Raw genomic sequence first — 20,003 nt, forward strand, 5'->3', positions numbered from 1 at the left:
GGGTTTGGGGAGGAATTCTGGAAAGCAGTCAGTCTTAGGGACCAGGAGGATGTAGCTGGTGGGACAGGTGCCCTCAGCTCCATGAATAAAGGGAGTGAGTCTGACTTTGGTTCCCATTCCTCTTCACCACGTCTGGCACACATTTAGACCATCAATACCAGCTGACTCCAGGAATGAGTGTCTCCCCGTGGGGGCGTCAGGAGCTCTGAGTTTAAATACACGGCAGGGATGTGACACACTGGGAACCACTCAGATTTGCTGGATCTAGGCGGGGCTTGTCAGGATCCAGTGCTTCCAACCCCAGGGCCCATTTCCCTGTGGCCCCTGAGTCACCCCCATGGGCGGACAGCTGTTCCAGTGCCAAGATACAGCCACAGAGGACTTCAGGCATAGGGCCTCCAGAAGGACAGGCAGGGTCCCTCTGAGAGACAAGCTGGCTTATAGTTGAAACCTCTGGCCCAGGCGTCCTCTAAGGGAAGCCAGACTGTGTCAAGGCAAGGCCCATGTAGAGAGAAGATGAAGATGGGGAGGACCAGAGTGGGTGCGCTTGGAAGGAAAGCCGGCTGCGTGGGGGCACCGTCGATTGCACAGGACGCGGTGCCGGCTCGCGTCGTCCCGCAGGCGGCGCCAGAGCGCAAGCCCGCCTCGTGACTCGGGTCCACAGTCCGGCCGGGCGGAGCGAGGGGCGGGCCCTTGCGTCTCTGGGCGCTGGAGCGCGGCGACAGTCACGCCGCGGTGCGGACGGACGGACTGACGGACGCGCAGCCTTACCCGCCAGGGTCATGGCGGAGCACGCCCCTCGCCGCTGCTGCCTGGGCTGGGACTTCAGCACGCAGCAGGTACAGTCGCCTGGTCGCAGGGCCACGGGGCCGCCTCCTCCGCTACGCTGGGGTAGGGGCGGGCTGTCACCCGGACGCGGGAAAAACATGGGCCCGGCCGCGGGCGCGCCTACCTCTCGGGCTTCCCGGGACCCCGCGCCCCTACCCCGCGCGCGGCCGTGGGGCATCGGTGCCCTCGCCTGGAGATGCCCTGCCAATGCCACCCATTCGCAAGATGCAGCCTCGACCCCGCCTAGACCTCGCTACCCCAGGAAACTGCGGGCGTCCCTCGGCAGGACCCCCGGTGCCCAGAGGGGCGGGAGGACTCGGTGGGTTCGTGCGCTGTTATGGGCACCGAGTGACAGGGACCCGAAGGAAGTCAGCTACTGTAAGGCAGGGGAACAGACAGGCGGGTAGCCCTGCGCACATGCACAACCAGTGACCTGGAAGCAAATTATAGCCCGAAACCTTTTTTTAAAAATTGAAATGGGCCAGGCCTGGTGGCGCTTGCCTGTAATCCCAGCACTTTGAGAGGCCGAGGTGGGTGGATCGCTGGAGCCCAGGAGTTCGAGACCAGCCTGGGCAATGTGGAGAAACCTCCGTCTCTAGCAGAAAATACAAAAATTAGCCAGGCATGGTGACGCACACCTATAGTCCCAGTTTCTCGGGAGGCCGAGGTGGATCGCTTGAGCCCAGGAGGTGGAGATTGCAGTGAGCTAAGATGGCGCCACCGCCCTCCAGCCTGGGCGACAGAGCGGGACCCTGTATCAAAAAAAAAAAAAAAAAAAAGTGAAATGCATAGTGTACAAATGGACTTTACCCTGTGACCGCCCTTCGTTGACACCAGCTTGCCTGGTCTGCCGACCCAGGACTGCTGGTCAGAGGAACAATGTGCTGCTGCCAACGCCCTGCAAACAGGCAAGCAAATCAAAATCTGCCTTCAAACAGGGCATGGGGTGACCAGGGGCACCTTTTGTATACACAGTTGCAGTCAAACCCCTCTTCTCGAATGGGTCAAGGGAGGCAGGCCTCTGGCCAGTCCTTGGGGTGAAAGTCCTGTGGGACTCTGGATGACTCGAGTTGCCTTGCTAGACCTCAGTTTCCCCAGGTGTCCAGGAAAGTAGTTATACTCCCAAGCTTGGATATTGCTTCAGTGGGGTATTAATGTTTCTGGACCACAACCATGGCCTGTGAGAACAGCCCATGGCCTTGCCTGGTCTCAGGCCTCTGCAAACATGGACCCCCAGAGATGCCTCCAAACCTTGCTTCCCATTCCTTCCTCTCTGGCACTTTCTCCTGCCTCCTTGTCAGGTGCATGAACCAACTCATATGTGAACATCTTCCTCTAGAAGATCTTGGCTTTGGCTGTTTGGGGAACAAAGATTCCTTGAGACATGTGGGTATTCTTCCTCAGCCTCGGTTTCTTCATTTTACCAAATCTTTGAGTGTCACCCAGATGAGTCCTCTGTTACCACAATTACGGTGAGGCAGCCCTGCCTTCAAGGAGGTCTCTGGGCTGAACTGCTCCTAGGGTGTGGGGCCTCATCTGGTGATGTTAGTACCCCCTGGACCAGTGTAGAAGCTGAGGAAAATTCTACACTTCATTTTTTAAAATGCCTTCCAGGTAAAGGTTGTTGCTGTTGATGCAGAGTTGAATGTCTTCTACGAGGAAAGTGTGCATTTTGACAGAGACCTTCCAGAATTTGGGTATGTACCTGATGTGCATGCGTGTGTGATGTGGGTGTTGGTTTTGGGGTTCTCCCACAACCTTTTATATTCACAGACTGCACTGTTCAGGCTTTGCTAAACTACAGGAATGGTGGTCTCAGCAGACCTTTCAAGTATCTTTTTTCCCATACTGGGAGTGCCATCTCCCCTATTCATAATTTCATTCATCCATTCATGCAGTAAGCATCAGTTGAGACCTACTTTGTGCCAGGTGCTAGGACTTGATGGTGAACCAAAAAGAGAAATGGTCCTTGCTCTCCCAGAGCTTCCCACTGGGTAGTGGAGACTGGTATCAAACAAAGACTCTCACAAAAGAGTGTTTCATTATAAACTCTGAGAAGGCTTCTGAAGGAAAGGAACTCACTTCTCCAAGTGCTTATTATAAGGAATGTGACTCAGACTTGGGAGGGCAAGTCCCAGAGGGTTTCTAGGGAAGTGGTGCTTAAGCTAGAGATCAGAGTGAGTGAAGTTAGCCAAGCGATGGAAGGGAAGTTGGCCAGGTGATGAAAGAGCATTCCAGGCAGAAGGAACAACATGTGCAAGGGCCCTGTGGCAAGAAAGAGCATCGTTCGTTCCTTCGTGCAACTGAAGAAAGCCAGTGAGGCTGGGGAGAGAGAGGTGGAGGCTGGGCAGAGCTCCATAGGCCATGGTATAGAGTTTGTCTTTATTCTAAAAGCTGTGGTCAGCCACTAAGGGCCATAAGGGGTAGGGGTATGGGTGAGGTATGACAGGTTGTATTTGTGTTTTGAAAAGATCTCTCTGGGGGCATTGGGAGAACGGATTCAGAGCATGACTGGAATGGACATGGAGAACTATTGAAGAGGTTTTTGCAGGTCATCCGGGTATGAAATGATGGATAGGAGAGAGCTGAGTAGTAAAATAGACAGGTCCTGTTACAAGATTGAATGTGAGGTGTAAGGGTGGGATTTCTGGCTGTCCTTCAGGGTGGATGTCGGACTGTGGGAAAGAATGGGTTTTGGAGAGAAGGATCATGAGTTCAGCTTGGGCTGCCATAACAAGGTACCATAGACTGGGTGGCTTAAAGAGTGGAAATTTATATTCTCACACATCTGGACGTTAGGAGTCTAAAATCAAAGTGCTGGGAAGTTTGGTCTCCTCTGGGGCCTCTCTTCTTGGCTTGCAGGTGGCCACTCTGTTGCTGTGTCTCCACGTGATGGTCACTCGTTGCAGGAGTGCTTGGTGTCTGTGTCATCTGTATCCTAATCTTCTTATAAGGACACGAGTCATACTGGATTAAGGCCCATCCTAGTGACTTCATTTTAACTTAATTGCCTTTTTAAAGGCCCTGTCTCCAAATAATCACAATCTAAGGCCCTCGGGGTTAGGATTTCAGCATATGAGTTTTGGGGGCAGAGGGGGCACAATTCAGTCTGTAATACTGTGGACTTGCTGGTTCTGAGGCACCCTGTGAGGTCCTGGTAAAAGTGTCCTTCCCTGTCTGTTTCAGACACACTTCCTCTTTGAAGCCTTCCCAGCTGGCCCTTTGTGCGCCTCTCATTACCCATCACCTTTGTGTTGCCAACTCTCTTCCCCTAGCTAATGCGGCCCATTGAAGTCGAGGTTAGAAGCCATCTTGCTTTTTCACATTTTTTGTTATTGCAGGCCTTGCATGGTTTGCCTTTTGGTAGTTGGTATGTTTCAAGGATTTGGTCTTTTTAACTAAGCCGTCAAATGTGTGGCTATAGTGTTCATAATATTCTTTTATCCTCCTTATGAGATCTATGGGACCAGTAGTGATGATAGCTTGCTGTTGGTCATTTCTGACATTGTAATTTATGTCTTGTCTCTTTTTTTCTTTGGTTATCCTGGCTAGAGTTTTATCAATTGTATTGATCTTTTCAAAGTTCAACTTTTGGTTTTGTTGATTTTCCCCTGTTGTTTTCTTCAAGTTGTGTTCTAATTTTTATTACTTAGTTTCTTCTGCTTGCTTTAGGTTTAAATTGCTCTTCTTTCTCTAGTTTCCTGAAGTGGAAGCTTAGAGGATTGATTTAAGACCTTCTTGTCTAATATACGCATTTAATGCTATAATTTTCTCTGTAAGCACAAATGCTTTTTATGGGATGCTTTAGCAGCATCCCATAAATTTTGATAAGTTATAGTTTCATTTTTTCTGGTTCAAAATAATTTTTAGTTCTCTTGAGACTTCTTAGACTCATAGATTATTTAGAATAATGTTGTTTAGGCTGGGTGCGGTGGCTCACACCTGTAATCCCGGCACTTTGGGAGGCTGAAGCAGGCAGATCACTTAAGGTCCGGAGTTGGAGACCAGCCTGGTCAACATGGTGAAACCCTGTTTCTACTAAAAATACAAAAAAATTAGCCGGGTGTGGTGGCAGGCATGGTGGCAGGCACTGTGTATGGTGGTGCACACCTGTAATCCTAGCTACTAGGGAGGCTGAGGCAGGAGAATTGCTTGAACTGTGGAGGTGGAGGTTTCAGTGAACCAAGATCGCACCACTGCACTCCAGCCTGGACAACAGAGGGAGACCCTGTCTCAAAAAAAAAAAAAAAAAAAAAGAAGTATGGAAGTATGTTGTTTAATCTGCAGCTTTTCCAGCTTTCTGTCATTGATTTCTAGTTTAATTTCATTGTGGTCTGAGAACATACCCTATATGACTTCTAGTCTTTCAAAATTTTAAAATTTTCTCTTCCTCTGTCTCTCTTCCATTTAATAAGTCAATCCTCTCCACTGAACATTTAAAAAAAGGTGTCCATAACCAAAATATGGTATTGCTTTTTTCTGTTATATTTTCAAGATATTTTAAACCAGATACCTATAGATTTAGTTCATTCCTTCCCCATCACCTCAATTACACTGTGAGGTTTTGTTTTTTTTTTTAACAACTTTATTAAGGTATAACTGATGTACAATACTGTACGTATTTGGAGTATACAGTTAGAAGCTTTAACATCTATATTCTTTCATGAAACTATCACAAAAATAAGATAATGAGTATTTCCATGTCCTAAAAATTTCCTCCTGCCTCTTTGCAATCCGTGCCTCCTTCCCCATACCCCTACCCACTGGCAACTGCTGATGTGTTTTCTATCACTAGTTTGTATTTTCTAGAATTTTGTGTAGATGGAATCATAATTATGTACTCTTTTTTAAAACCTTTAAAATTTCACATCACGGTTTTGAGATTCATCCATGTGGCTACATGTGCCAATAGCTGGTTCCTATTATCGCCGAGTAGTATTTCATTGTATGATGTTGTATGGATGGACTACAATTGGTTTCACCTGATGAGGGATATTGGGGTTGTTTCTCTTTTTTACTGTTATAAGCAAAGGGCTATGAGAGTCGCATACAAGTCTTTTCATGGACATATGATTTCATTTATCTTGGAAATGACATACCAGGAGTACAGTGGATCATATGGCAGGTATATGTTTAACTTCTTAAGACATTCTCTTCCAAAGTGGTGATGTTAATAAAAAATATTTTATATTGTTAACAGGCATTACATTGCACTTGATATGTAACTCAAATGAAAAGTATACAGTGAAAAGTCTTTTTTTTTATTTTTTTGAGACGGAGTCTTATTCTGTCACCCAGGCTGGAGTGCAGTGGTGCGATCTCGGCTCACTGCAAGCTCTGCCTCCCGGGTTCACACCATTCTCCTGCCTCAGCCTCCCGAGTAGCTGGGACTACAGGCGCCCGCCACCACACCCGGCTAATTTTTTGTATTTTTAGTAGAGACAGGGTTTCACCGTGTTAGCCAGGATGGTCTTGATCTCCTGACCTCGTGATCTGCCCACCTCGGCCTCCCAAAGTGCTGGGATTACAGGCGTGAGCCACCGCGCCTGGCCATATAACAGTGAAAAGTCTTAATCCCACCTGTGAGCTCATCTCTCCCCTCCATCCCTTCTCTACAGATGACTTTAATTTGTTGTGTATCCTTCCAGTGTTTTTTTTTTTTTTTTTTTTTTTTTTTTTTTAGACAAGGTGTGGCTCTGTCCCTCAAGCTGGAGTGCAGTGGTACGATCTTGGCTCATTGCATCCTCCACCAGGCTCAAGCGATCCTCCCACCTCAGCTTCCTGTGCATCAGGGACTACAGGTGCATGCCACCACACATGGCTAATTTTTGCACTTTTGTGGTAGAGACAGGGTTTCACCGTATTGCCTAGGCTGGTCTTGAACTCCTGGACTCAAGTGATCCACCCACTTCAGCCTTCCGAAGTGCTAGGATTACAGGCTTGAGCCACTGTGCCAGGCTCCTTCCAGTGTTTTTACATGGAAATATAGGAAGGTGTGAATGTTCTTATTTTCCTCCTTTCACACAAGAAAAAGCATACTATACTCACTGATCTGTACTTTGCTTTACTCACTTCACAATAATGTGGCTGTGTTTACATGTCAATACATAAAAACTTTTGTGTTCTTTTTTATAGATGTGTAGTATTCCATTGTGTAGATGTACCATTTCCTAATGGAGGACACTGACTTATTTGCAATGAAAAATAATATAGTAGATTACATTACATATGTCATTGCAGATGTGTGCCAATTTATTTGTAAGTTAAATTTTTGGGAGTGGGATTGCTGGTTCAAGGAGATGTGGCCAGATTGCCTCCCATAGGGATTATATTGATTTGCATCCTACCACTAACACATGACAGGGCCTGTTTTCCCACAGCCTAGCCAGCACAGTGAGGGTTATTGAGCTTTTGATTCTTTGCCAATACGATAGGTGAATAATGATTTACTTTGCATTTCTCTTATGAGTGAAGTTGAGCATCTTTTCATACGTTGAAGGGCTACCTGAATTTATTTTTCTGTGAAGTTGTTTTTAATGTCCTTTGCCCATTTTTCTGTTGGATTGGTTATCTATTTCCTATCATCTCTTGGATTGGTTATCCATTTCTTATCATAATTTCTAGGAGCTTTTCATATATTGGAGGAATTCCCTCTGTTGTTAAATGAATTGCAAATATGTTTCCCAGATTTTGTTTGATTTTTGACTTGCTATGGATTGTTGCTATTTTTTTTTTGAGACAGAGTCTCGTTCTGTCGTCCAGGCTGGAATGCAGTGGCATGATCTCTGCTCACTGCAAGCTCCGCCTCGCGGGTTCACACCATTCTCCTAACTTAGCCTCCCGAGTAGCTGGGACTACAGGTGCCCACCACCACGCCCAGCTAATTTTTTATATTTTTAGTAGAGACAGGGTTTCACCATGTTAGCCGGGATGGTCTAGATCTCCTGACCTCGTGATCTGCCCACCTCGGCCTCCCAAAGTGTTGGGATTACAGGCGTGAGCCACCGCACCCAGCCAGGTTGTTGCTATTATTGCCACACACACATATTTATGTCATTGAATTTCCCAGTCTCTTTTATTGCTTCTAGATTTTGAGTCATAGTTTAAAAGGCCTTTCTCACTCCAAAATTATGAAGGAACTCACCTATGTTTTTATCTATTTCTTGTAAGATTTCAGCTTTCATACATAAAAATATTTGGAGTTTATCCAGGTACATAGTATGACATTTGTATCCAACTTTAATTTTTCCCAGATGACTCCTCAGTTGTTGTAACACCAACCATGTTTTAATTTAATTTAATTTATTTATTTGAGACAGGAGTTGGCTCTGTCACCCAAGCTGGAATGCAGGGGTATGATTCAGCTCACTGCGATCTATGCCTCCCAGGCTCAAGCAATCCTCCCTCCTCAGCCTCCCAAGTAGCTGAAACCACCGGTGCGCCCCCACCATGACCAGCTAATTTTTTTGTATTTTTTTTGTAGAGATAGGGTCTCACTATGTTGCCCAGCCTGGTCTTGAACTCCTCGGCTCAAGCAGTCCACCCACCTCTGCCTCCTAAAGTGCTGAGATTACAGGCGTGAGCCACCACACCCAGCCTCAACTGGGTTTTTAGAAGTCCATCTTTACCTGTAAGAGGCTGAGGTGGGTGGATTACTTGAGGTCAGGAGTTCAAGACCAGCCTGGCCAACATGTTGAAACCCTGTCTGTACTAAAAATACAAAAATTAGCTGAGCATGGTGGTGGGTGCCTGTAGTCTCAGCTACTTGGGAGGCTGAGGCAGGAGAATCATTTGCATCTGGGAGGCAGAGGTTGCAGTGAGCTGAGATCATGCTACTGCACTCCAGCCTGAGTGACAAAGTGAGAATCCATCTCAAAAAAAAAAAAAAAAAAAAGAAGTCCATCTTTATCTCCATGATTTGAGATGTGAGCCTTATCATGTGCTACTTTCTGTGTTCACTTAGGTCCATTTTTGGGCTTTCTTTTTTGTTCCATGAGTTGGTAGATCTTTTCATAAGCCAGTAACACATTGTTTCAATTATCCCAGCTCTGTAATATGTTGTTTGTTTATTTATTTATTTTTGAGATGGAGTCTCACTCTGTCACCCAGGCTGGAGTGTAGTGGCACGATCTTGGCTCACTGCAACCTCTGCCTCCTGGGTTCAAGCGATTCTTCTGCCTCAGACTCCTGAGTAATTGGGATTACAGGCATGCGCCACCATACCAGGCTAATTTTTGTATTTTTAGTAGAGACGGGGTTTTGCCATGTTGGCCAGGTTGGTCTCTAACTCCTGACCTCAGGTGATCCGCCTGCTTCGGCCTCCTGAAGTGCTGGGATTACAGGCGTGAACCACTGCACCTGGCCTGTAATGTGTTTTAATATCTAGAATTGTTGGTCCCCTCTGATTGTTCTCTTTTTTTTCCAGAGTTTCCATGGCTATTCTTTCTTGTTCTTTTTCAATATGTACTTCAGAATCAGCTTTTCAGGTTCCAGAAAGCCAAATTGTTGTTTTTTGTTTTTGTTTTTGTTTTTGTTTTGACATGGAGTCTTGCTCTGGAGCTCAGGCTGAAGTGCAGTGGTGTGATCTCGGCTCACTGCAACCTCTACCTCACGGGTTCAAGCAGTTCTCCTGTCTCAGCCTTCCGAGTAGCTGGGACTACAGGCACATACCACTATACTCGGCTAACTTTTGTGTTTTTAGTAGAGACGGGGTTTCACCATAATTGGTCAGGCTGGTCTCAAACTCCTGACCTCAGGTGATCCATCCACCTTGGCCTCCCAAAGTGCTGGGATTACAGGCTTGAGCCACCACACCCAGCCTGTTGTTGATATTTTTATTGAGATCATATTATCTTTATAAATTAACTTGGCAGAATTGACAACTTTATGAGATTAAGACTTCCTGTCTCAGCACATGTTATGACTTTCCATTTGTTCAAGTCTTCTTTTGAATACTTCACATGTGTTTTAATATGTGTAACGTACAGATTTTGCTCATTTTGGTAGATTGCAAAAATGACCACAATACTCCACCCGTCCTTGTACCCACATGCTTTGCAATGTGACCGCAGTTCCTCCCATCGAGGAGTCATTTCCCTACCTGTTGATTTGCTTTATCCAGTAGAACAGGGGAAGTGGCATTGTGCCAGTTCTAAGCCTAAGCCTCAAGCAGCCTTACATGCTTCTGCTGTCATTCTTGGAACTCTGCCCAGCCACCAAATGAACAAGCTCAGGCTACCCTGCTGGAGAGCTGGACATATGTGGCCTAGTTGCCCCAACTTCTTCACCTAAGAGCCAGCCAGCCCCTAGCTGCTGTTAGCTACCTATGAAGCAGAGCCTTCTAGCTACCGTTAGCTGACTGCAGATGTATGAGTGAGCGCAGCTGAGCCCTATCCAATGATAGCAAGTAGAATTGTGAGCTTAATGGTTTTGAGCCGCTAAGTTTTGAAGTGGTTTGTGACAATGCAAAAACTACCCAATGTAGATAATTATTTTTAAATTTATTTCTAACTATTTTTTCCTTTTACTACTGTAAGTGGGGAAGGGAGGTTTCTAGCAGACGCTTATAAGCTGTCTTCCAAACTCATTTCCCTTTCTTCCTAGACACTCTCCTGTCTTGCTTGTAGTTATGTTCAACCATGTGACTGAGTTCTAGCCAGTGGAATATAAGAAAATGTGATCAGGCCTCTAAAAGACCTAGTCCATCAAAACCTCCTTCTCTGACTTTTCTCCCATTTTCTGGCTGATGTGGGTATCCAGAGCAACCTTGGAAGCACATGTGGCACATGACAGAGCCACCATCAACCTGGTTCCTGAATGACTACGTGGATCAGAACGCCCCACTCCCCACTCGTGTTCCTCATCCCTACCAATTGTGCTTTACGTGAGTGAGAAAGAAACTTCAGCTGTATCAAGCCATAGAAATGTGTTTTTCCTTAACTAACATAATTGTTTCCCTCGTATCTTTTTTTTAAAAGAAAATACTGGGGCTGGGCGTGGTCACTCATGCCTGTAATCCCAGCACTTTGGGAGGCTGAGGTGGGCGGATCTCGAGGTCAGGAGATCGAGACCATCCTGGCTAACATGGTGAAACCCTGTCTTTACTAAAAATACAAAACATTAGCCAGGCATAGTGGTGGGCCCCTGTAGTCCCAGCTACTCGGGAGGCTGAGGTAGGAGAATGGCGTGAACCTGGGAGGTGGAGTTAGTAGTGAGCCGAGATAGTGCCACTGCACTCCAGCCTGGGTGACAGAGCAAGACTGTCTCAAAAAAAAAAAAAAAAAAAAAAAAAAAGTGGGGGGAAAAAAAGAAAATACTGGCTCTATTGAAATATAATTCACATACCATAAAATTCACCCTTTTAAAATGTACAATTTGATGGTTTTAGTATATTCAAAGAACCATGTCACCATCACCACTATTTAATCTTAGAACATTTTCACTACCTGGAAAGAAAACCCGGTATTAATTAGCATACACTCTATAGTCCCCCTCCTGCCAGTAGTGGCAACCACAGTCCACTCTCTATCTCTGGATTTGCTGATTCTAGACATTTCATAGACATGAATGTATATAATATGTGACAGCTTTCTTTTACCTAGCACAATGTTTTCTTTTTAAAAAATTTTCATAGCTTTTTCTTTATTTCAAATACCAACTTGAACCAGATACTTGGCATAATGTTTTCAAAGTTCTTCTACGTCATAGCATATATCAGTACTTCATTCCTTTTTGTGGTTCAGTAATATTCCATTGCACTGATATATCACAGTTTGTTTTTCCATTCAACTGATGGACATTTGAATTGTTCTGCTTTTTTGCTATTGTGAGTTATTCTGCTATGAACATCCACATATGTTATGGATTGAATTGTGGCCCCCCAGAATTCATCTGTTGGAAGCCTACCTTCATCATGACAGTGTATTTGGAGGTGAGGCCTTTAGGTAGATAATTAAGATTAAATGAGGTTGTAAGGGTGGGACCCTAATTTGATAGGACTGGTTTCCTTATAAGAAGGAGAGACCCCAGGGCTATCCCACTTCATGCGCAGATGCACAAAGGAAAGGCCTTGTGAGAAGGCGGCTGTCTGCAAGCCAGAAAGAGAGCCCTCACCAGAAACTGAATTTGCTGGCACCTTGATTGTGGACTTCTAGCCTCCAGAACTGTGAGAAAATAAATGCCTGTTGTTTAAACCATCTACTTTATCGTATTTTGTTACAGCAACCTGAGCAAACTAATACAATGTATACATTTTTGTGTGGACGTATATTTTCATTTCTATTGGGTATATTACCTAAAAGTGGAATTGCTGGGTCACAAGGGAACTCTATGTTCAAAGTTTTGAAGAGTTGCCAAACTGTTTTCCAAAGTAGCTATACCATTTTCCATTCCTACCACTGGTAGATGATGCCTCCAGTTTCTCCACATCCTTGCTTAACATTTATTATTGACTGTCTTTTTAATTACAGATGACAGCCATCCTAGTGGATGTGAAATGCTATCTCACTGAGCTTTTGATTTGCATTTATCTAATGAAAATGATGTTGAGTATCTTTGCCATTTGTATATCTTCTTTAGAGAAATGTCTATTAAGATCTTTTGCCCTTTTAAAAAAACTGTACTATTTCTCTTTTATTATTGAGTTGTAAAAGTTTTTTTTTTAATATATATTCTGGATACAAGTCCCTTGTCAGATACGTGATCTCAAAATTTTTGTCCCATTCCATGGGTTGTCTTTTCACTTTCTTGATGATCCTTTGAAGCAATGTTTTTACTTTTGATAAAGTCTAATTTTCCTACTTTTTTCCTTTTGCTGTTTGTGCTTTGGTGCAGTATTGGTTAGGTTTTGGTATCAATTTTATATTTACTTCACTAAAATAACTGGAAAAATTTTCCTTCTTTTTGGGCGCTCTACAACAATTTAAATAGTATTAGAAATATTTGCTATTTAAAGGTGTGGTGTAATTTTTCTGTGAAACCATTTGGGTCTGGTGCTTTTGGGGCATGGGGTAGCTCTGGTCTTCCTTCTTAGCTGGAAATGCCAGTTTTTGTTGTGTGTGTGTGTGTGTGTGTGTGTGTGTGTGTGTGTGTGTGGTTTCTTTCTTTTTTTTTTTTAGACAGAGCCTCGCTCTGTCACGCCCAAGCTGGAGTGCAGTGGCACGATCTCAGCTCATTGCATCCTCCACCTCCTGGGTTCAAGCAATTCTCCTGCCTTAGTCTCCCAAGTAGCTGGGATTACAGGTGCCCTCCATCATGCCTGGCTAATTTTTGTATTTTTAGTAGAGACGGGGTTTCACCATATGGGCCAGGTTGGTCTTGAACTCCCGACTTCAGGTGATCTGCCTGCCTTGGCCTCCCAAAGCACTGGGATTATAGGTGTGAGCCACCGTGCCCAGCTGAAATGCCAGTTTTAATTTGTTAAATACATGGCAGAATGTCTGCTTACAGTTTTTATCTGTTTTGTAAAGGCCACATTTTTTGGTGAACTGTTGTTGTCCATAGTAAAATTTTGTTGCTCTCTTCCTCTTTTTCCCTAGTAGTATCTTTTTTAAAAAATCCATGTTATTATTATTATTGTTATTGAGACGGAGTCTCTCTCTGTCACCCAGGTTGGAGTGCAGTGCCGCCATCTCGGCTTACTGCAAGCAAGCTCTGCCTCCCGGGTTCATGCCATTCTCCTGCCTCAGCCTCCCTAGTAGCTGGGAATACAGGTGCCCATCACCACGCCCAGCTAATTTTTTTTGTCTTTTTAGTAGAGACAGAGTTTCACTGTGTTAGCCAGGATGGTCTCGATCTCCTGACCTTGTGATCCACCTGCCTTGGCCTCCCAAAGTGCTGGGATTACAGGCGTGAGCCACCGCACCCAGCCAAAAAAATCCATATTATTGAGTATAATTTATGCACAAAATGCCATCCATTAAAAATGTATAATTAAATGTATTTCACAGCCATAGACCTATAGCTGTGAAACTACCACCACAATCAAGATACAGAATATTTATATCACCCCCCAAAAGATTCCTTTTTTCCCACTTACTGAGACAAGCTCGGTTGTGGAGACCCCAACCCACCGGCGCTAGAGGAATGAAGACAAAGACCCAGAAATAAAGTGCAGTGTGGGAATCAGGGGGCTAACAGCCTTGAGAGCTGAGAGCCACGAATAGAGTTTTACCCACATTTTTATTGACAGTAAGCCTGTGATAAACATCATTTCTATAGATTATACATTAGCTAAAAGCATTCCTTATGGGAAACAAAGCATTCTTAGCAAGGAGCAGAGAAACAGGCTCTGGCTGATTATCTGCAGCAGGAACATGTCCTTAAGGCACAGATCACTCATGCCATTGTTTGTGGTTTAGGAATGCCTTGAGCAGTTTTCCACCCTGGGTGGGCCAGGTGTTCCTTGCCCTTATTTCGGTAAACCAGCAACCTCCAGCGTAAGTGTCATAGCCATCATGAGCATGTCACATTGCTGCAGAAATCCTGTTTATGCCCAGTTTCTTTAAGGCCTTTTTATGACAGCCTTAGGGCCTTTTTCCAGCATGTCTCCCTTTTTGTTTTTGCAAAGTGATAAAGGCAAAGGCAGTTTTGTCACGGTGGGCTACTTCTCACAGGATTCGGGATCCGCATCTGTGGACTACACAAAGACAAACAACACAGATTAAAAGCACAATCATCATTAAAGTCATAGAGCCTCCAAGTGTCTTGATCCATTTTAATGGGTTAATAGCTGCTAATCCGTCTGCAGATCCTTCAGGCACTTCAGTTCCTGGCATTAGCGTTGGATGTGCCTGAGAGGTTTGAAATACTTGTTCCTTCAGTTTTGCAATACCTAAAGATAAATTTCCAGTATGACCCTTTAAATGTCTCTTAACTCTTTCCCACTCATGTTCTGTTTCATTATACAGATGAGGAGTAATGCAAACATCAGAAGTATTCCAATCACATTGTAACTGCATTCTATATTCTAAACTAACTACACGATCTTCCAACCATACAATAGTTTGTCAGAGATCATTAATCTGATTAGCTAGTTTCTGGTCTATATTAGCTTGGGAATTCCACAACAAAGTAGAATTTTTCTGCCAATTATTTACATAGTCTGCTGTTTGTACTGTGAAATGCAAAGCAACTCCAGCTGCCGCAGCAGTAGCTATGACAGCAATCAATCCTATAATGATTAAAATTAAAGTGGCAATGAAACGCTGAGAGCATCTCAGAATCTTTTAAAGAATTTCAGTAATAATATGCACAGAAGGAGAGGCTTCCCAAGGACGGGAAAGCTTTACAGGTATCCATATTCCTTCTCGGGCTCTTACCACTAAAATTGAATGATCAGTATTATACAAGGAAGAATTCACACAAGAAAACAATCTACATTCTTGAGAAGTCACGTGATGATTAGGGAGATCAAGTGTTAAATCACCCACTACAAGCAGGAAAGGAGGACGGACACAACTCTATATCCAGACTGAATCATTATGAGCCCATTCTAACATGTAATTAGGATTATATTGGGTTGGCTTAGTATATTTCCCTTCCCAAATCTTTATCTTTTGCAGTGCCATTAATATTTTCCACAACTCCTTATGTTTAGCTCCTACAGCAGACCATATCATTTGGGATTGAGGTGTCACTATACCACCATATGCCCAAATAATAGGAACTCTTGCTGTACTTTTTATAGTGTCCACCATCTGATATCATTTTGTTTAGATGCAGGGTGACCATTACCTACAGATTGAGAGGTGAGCCTCATAAGTGCCCCTTTAGGGGACCAATCAATAACGACGCCATATGAATCATGACGAAACACCTGTGCATGCCCTGCGATACAAACAAATCCCTTCATTTTTTCTGACCATGTCCAATCTACTTTACAGATAGGTTTTTGAGGGCAGTAAACTTTGGTTACAGGGGCATAATCACTGTGATAAATACTAAGACCAGAAAGTATATGTAATTGTGCCACAGAGATGTTATGTTCAGGCACTATTGCCAGCCAAGATTGATGACTGGGAGGTAAACACCTGTTGGCTTTTCCCAAGCAAATAGGTAGATGCTCAAATCCCAACAATATATTCATAATTGTTCCCTCCTTTTGGGGGTGAGACGGGCCTCTATCATCTGCAGAACCAGGCATCCAAAAGCCATTAGTGTATACCTCCACTGGGGGGGAGTCTAACCATGTTACTGGCCGTAGAAGTGGTGGAAAAGGAATACATGCCGAATAAGTATAATTGTTTTTTGTTTCAGCAGTTACTGGGGGAATACTCATGGCAATGGTGAGCACAGCCATGATAGCTACCATTAGATTATTCGTTGTATTGGTCATCCCGCTTTCTTCAGATTTTCTTTCGCCATCTGTGTCAACTTCTTGATCTGGTCCCAGGTGGGTGGCTGTGCCTGACGAGTGTTGCTTGCCGAGACTGATGTCTTCCTGATTGCCAGTCTCCACATGGCTGCAGCTGGGGGGTCTTCAGGTTCCTCCCCAAATCTCTTCTTTAGCATCTGGCTCATGATAAGGTTTCAGGTGTCTTGATGATATCCAAATCGGCTGCTGGTTTTGGCCTGGAGAAACACAAGCATAACCTCTACCCCATGTTATTATTTTACCTATTTCCCAACTTTTTTTAATCGGATCTCTCCACCAAACCAGTTGTTTTGCTTCTGTCTTTGCAGCTGGTTTCTGTAGATGCTGTTCAGCTGCTAATAGCATCCGGCCTTTAGGCAGGCTCAAAAAATTTAAAGTTAATAATGCTAGATTTAGTTGTATGTGTGAAGTCCTATAGTCACTGTCTCTCCTTTTCTGTTTTTGCAACTGCTGTTTCAGGGAGAGATTCATTCTTTCCACTATGGCTTGTCCTTGAGAATTATATGGGATACCAATAATGTGTTTAATATTCCGTATAGAAAAAAAATGTAGCTAGAGCTTGGCTAGTGTAGCCTGGGGCATTATCTGTTTTAATAGAAGCTGGAATGCCCATCACTACAAAACACTGCAAAAGGTGACATTTAACACAAGCAGAAGACTCTCCTGATTGGCATGTAGCCCAGACAAAGTGAGAAAAGGTGTCCACACATACATGTACATAAGCTGGTCTCCCAAACGAGGGAACGTGTGTGACATCCATTTGCCAAAGAGGATTATGTTCCAATCCTCGAGGATTAACTCCTCCTGTAAAAGATGAGGAATGCACCATTTGGCAAGTTGGGCATTGCTGGATAAAAGCTTTAACTTCTTTCCAGGTAATGCTGTATCTGCGTTTGAGACCAGAGGCATTAACATGGGTTAAACTGTGAAAGTGTCTAGCGTTAGATATTGCAGTAGTAACTAGGCGATGAGCCATTTGATTCCCTGTAGTTAAAGGTCCTGAAAGAGGTGTATGAGCCCTAATATGAGTAATGTAAAAAGGGTGCATTCTGCTCCTAACTGCCAGTTGGGTAAATAAAGTCATCATCATCTGTGTAATGTAAAAAGGGTGCATTCAGAAATGCTCCTAAAAGCAGTCAATACCTCAATTACAGTTTGCAGCTGAAGTTAGGGCGTCTGGAAAACTACCTTTCGAAATAAAGCTTTACCATTACTAGACCCATCAGACATTCTGCACCTTCATTGGTTTGAATTTGTAGGGGAATCCGTTTCAAAAATTGAAACAGTTTCGTGAGCATTATTCAAGTCAGCTAAACGGGGTTTGCCAAGTAAGACTATTTATAAAAGCTTGCTGTATTTGTGCCTTTGTGGGAGGGACAATAACTTTTCCAGGATCAGATCCATGTAATTTAACAATCCAAGTTCTCCCATTTCCTATTATAGTAGCAATTTGATCCAAATAAGGAGTCAAAGTCATTAAATGTGGAAGGAAAGCCACTCATAAGATCTTGCTCTTGAACAATAACACTAGTAAGTGAAAGTTGGCAGTAGCAAATCTATACCTGGATCTGTTCTATTATTTGGGCCTTATGGACTTGCTTCTGATTAGCCAGCTCTGCCTCAGCTTCTTTTGTTAATTGCCAAGGGCTTCTGAGACTAGGATCTCCTCAGGATAGAAGACAGATTTTTCAGAATGCCTACAGCAGGCCGTATCCATTATGTCCCCTAGTAGTTTTTTGAAAGTCATTCTTTCTGTGTCTCGCTCCTGGATGCAGTGGCCGGATCTCAGCTCACTGCAAGCTCCGCCTCCCGGGTCACGCCATCCTGCCTCACTCCCGAGTAGCTGGGACTATAGGTCCTGCCACCTCGCCCGGCTAGTTTTTTGTATTTTTTAGTAGAGAGGTTTCAGTTAGCCAGGATGGTCTCGATCTCCTGACCTCATGATTTGGGATTACAGGCGTGAGCCACTGCACCCAGCCTCAGTGTTTTCAGTTGATCCATATGTGTGGTTACTTTCTGTGGCACCATAGTAGTTTCATTTACTAAGGTCCCCAAGTAGGAGTAAGGAGTAGTAGTCTGAATTTTGTCAGGAGCTGTAATTAAACCAGCATGAGACATGGAGTTTTGCAAGTGATTATAGCATTAGAGTAATATTTCTCGAGTGGGGGCAGCACAAAGAATATCATCTATATAATGAATAATGTAACAATTTACGAGTAGGTTCAATTGCTTGTCCTACGTAAGTCTGACAAATTGTTGGACTGTTTAACATGCCTTGTGGCAACACTTTTCAATGAAAACGCTTAAAAGGCTGCAGGTTGTTGACCGCAGGAATCGTAAATGCAAACCATTCAGAGTCTTTCTCAGCTAAGGGGATAGTAAAGAAACAGTCTTTTAAATCTATGACTATTAAAGGCCAATTTTTTGGAATCGTAGCAGGAGAAGGCAGTCCTGGCTGTAATGCCCCGATAGGTTGTATAACTGAATTAATGGCTCTAAGATCTGTCAACAATCTCCATTTACCTGATTTAATAACAAAGACTGGAGAATTCCAGGGGGAAAATGTTGGAGCTATGTGTTCTTTTTCTAATTGTTCAGTAACTAAATTCTCTAACGCCTCCAGTTTCTCTTCACTCAGTGGCCATCGTTCTATCTGAATTGGCTTATCTGTTAACCATTTTAAAGGTATAGGTTCTGGAGGCTTAGCAATGGCTGCCATCAAAAATGGTATCCTAAGCCTTGGCGGGAACTTTTTCTTTCCACTTTAAGCAGTTCCTTCAAATCTTGCAAATTTTTTCCTGGTCCCATACCAGGGACATACCGTATTTCATGCATCATATGTTGACTTGAGGACTCTATAATTGTTCTGGAATTAACACTTGTGCTCCCCATTGTTGTAATAAATCTTCTCCCATAAATTTATAGGTACAGAAGTTGTAATTGGTTAAATAGTCCCAGGTTGTCCATCGGGCCCTTCACAATGCAAAATGTAACTACTTTGATATACTTCAGGGGCTTTACCAACTTCAACTATGTTAAATTGAGTGGATTGAATTGGCTACACAGACGGCCAGTGCTGTAGAGAAATGATTGAAATGTCCACTCCTGTATCTACCAATCCTTTAAGTTTTTTTCCTTGAATGGTTATTTCACAGGTAGGATGCTTATTGGTAATTTGATTCACCCAATAAGCTGCTTTGCCTTGTTTATTTGTGCTTCCAAATCCTCCTTTTAGTTTAGTTTCTGCTTTCCCTATTTCCATATGTGGCACAGTCAGGAGCGGTGCTATACACTCTCCTGGCTCTGCTTTCCAGGGAACAGAAGTAGATGTAACAATTTGAATTTCCCCCTTATAATCTGAATCAATGACTCCTGTTTGTACCTGTACCTAGAAGTAATCCTACTGTCCCCCCGGCAAGGGTCCACAGACTCCTGTTGGCCCCTTTTGCGGGAGTTCCCCAGGCAGAAGGCTCACAGCTTTTGTGCAGCATAAATCTACCGTGGCACCACCTGCTGTGGTGGGGGACAGGCATTGTACAGGGGTGAGGGAGTGGCCTGAGCTGGAAATGCCCCAGTTTGGACTGGGGCCCAGGACGGGCCCCTCATAGCATTTCCTGAAATCAGGTTCACATCTTTATCAAACTTAGAGTGACACTGATTAGCCCAGTGTTTTCCTTTTTTGCATTTTGGACATATTCCAGGCTCAGCAGTTTTCTTTTTACCCCCAACTGGCGGCCTGACTTACTGATTTTTTCGACCTTCTTATGACCGTGTTTCCCACAGTTAAAACAAGCTCCAGGAA

At 43.9% G+C, this 20,003-nt stretch overlaps 1 protein-coding gene across 4 annotated transcripts in view; it reads left to right on the forward strand.

Moving 5' to 3' along the window:
- The first annotated feature begins 697 nt into the window (after nucleotides 1-697).
- XYLB (xylulokinase) overlaps nucleotides 698-20,003 on the forward strand; it is a 103,324-nt gene continuing 84,018 nt past the window's right edge. For 3 of the 4 annotated variants that reach the window (XR_007723472.1, XM_050780318.1, XM_050780319.1), the window contains exons 1-3: nucleotides 824-839; nucleotides 2,443-2,525; nucleotides 10,588-10,711. Coding sequence is in view for 3 of the 4 variants with exons in the window: in XM_050780318.1 (XP_050636275.1) it covers nucleotides 2,474-2,525; nucleotides 10,588-10,711 (176 nt within the window). In the remaining variant the exon portion in view is untranslated. Of the gene's footprint in view, nucleotides 840-2,442; nucleotides 2,526-10,587; nucleotides 10,712-20,003 lie in introns of all 4 variants that reach the window. The other variant, XM_050780320.1, reaches the window with a different exon arrangement.

The sequence above is a fragment of the Macaca thibetana genome, chromosome 2 (assembly GCF_024542745.1).
Source record: "Macaca thibetana thibetana isolate TM-01 chromosome 2, ASM2454274v1, whole genome shotgun sequence".
Classification (NCBI taxonomy): domain Eukaryota; kingdom Metazoa; phylum Chordata; class Mammalia; order Primates; family Cercopithecidae; genus Macaca; species Macaca thibetana.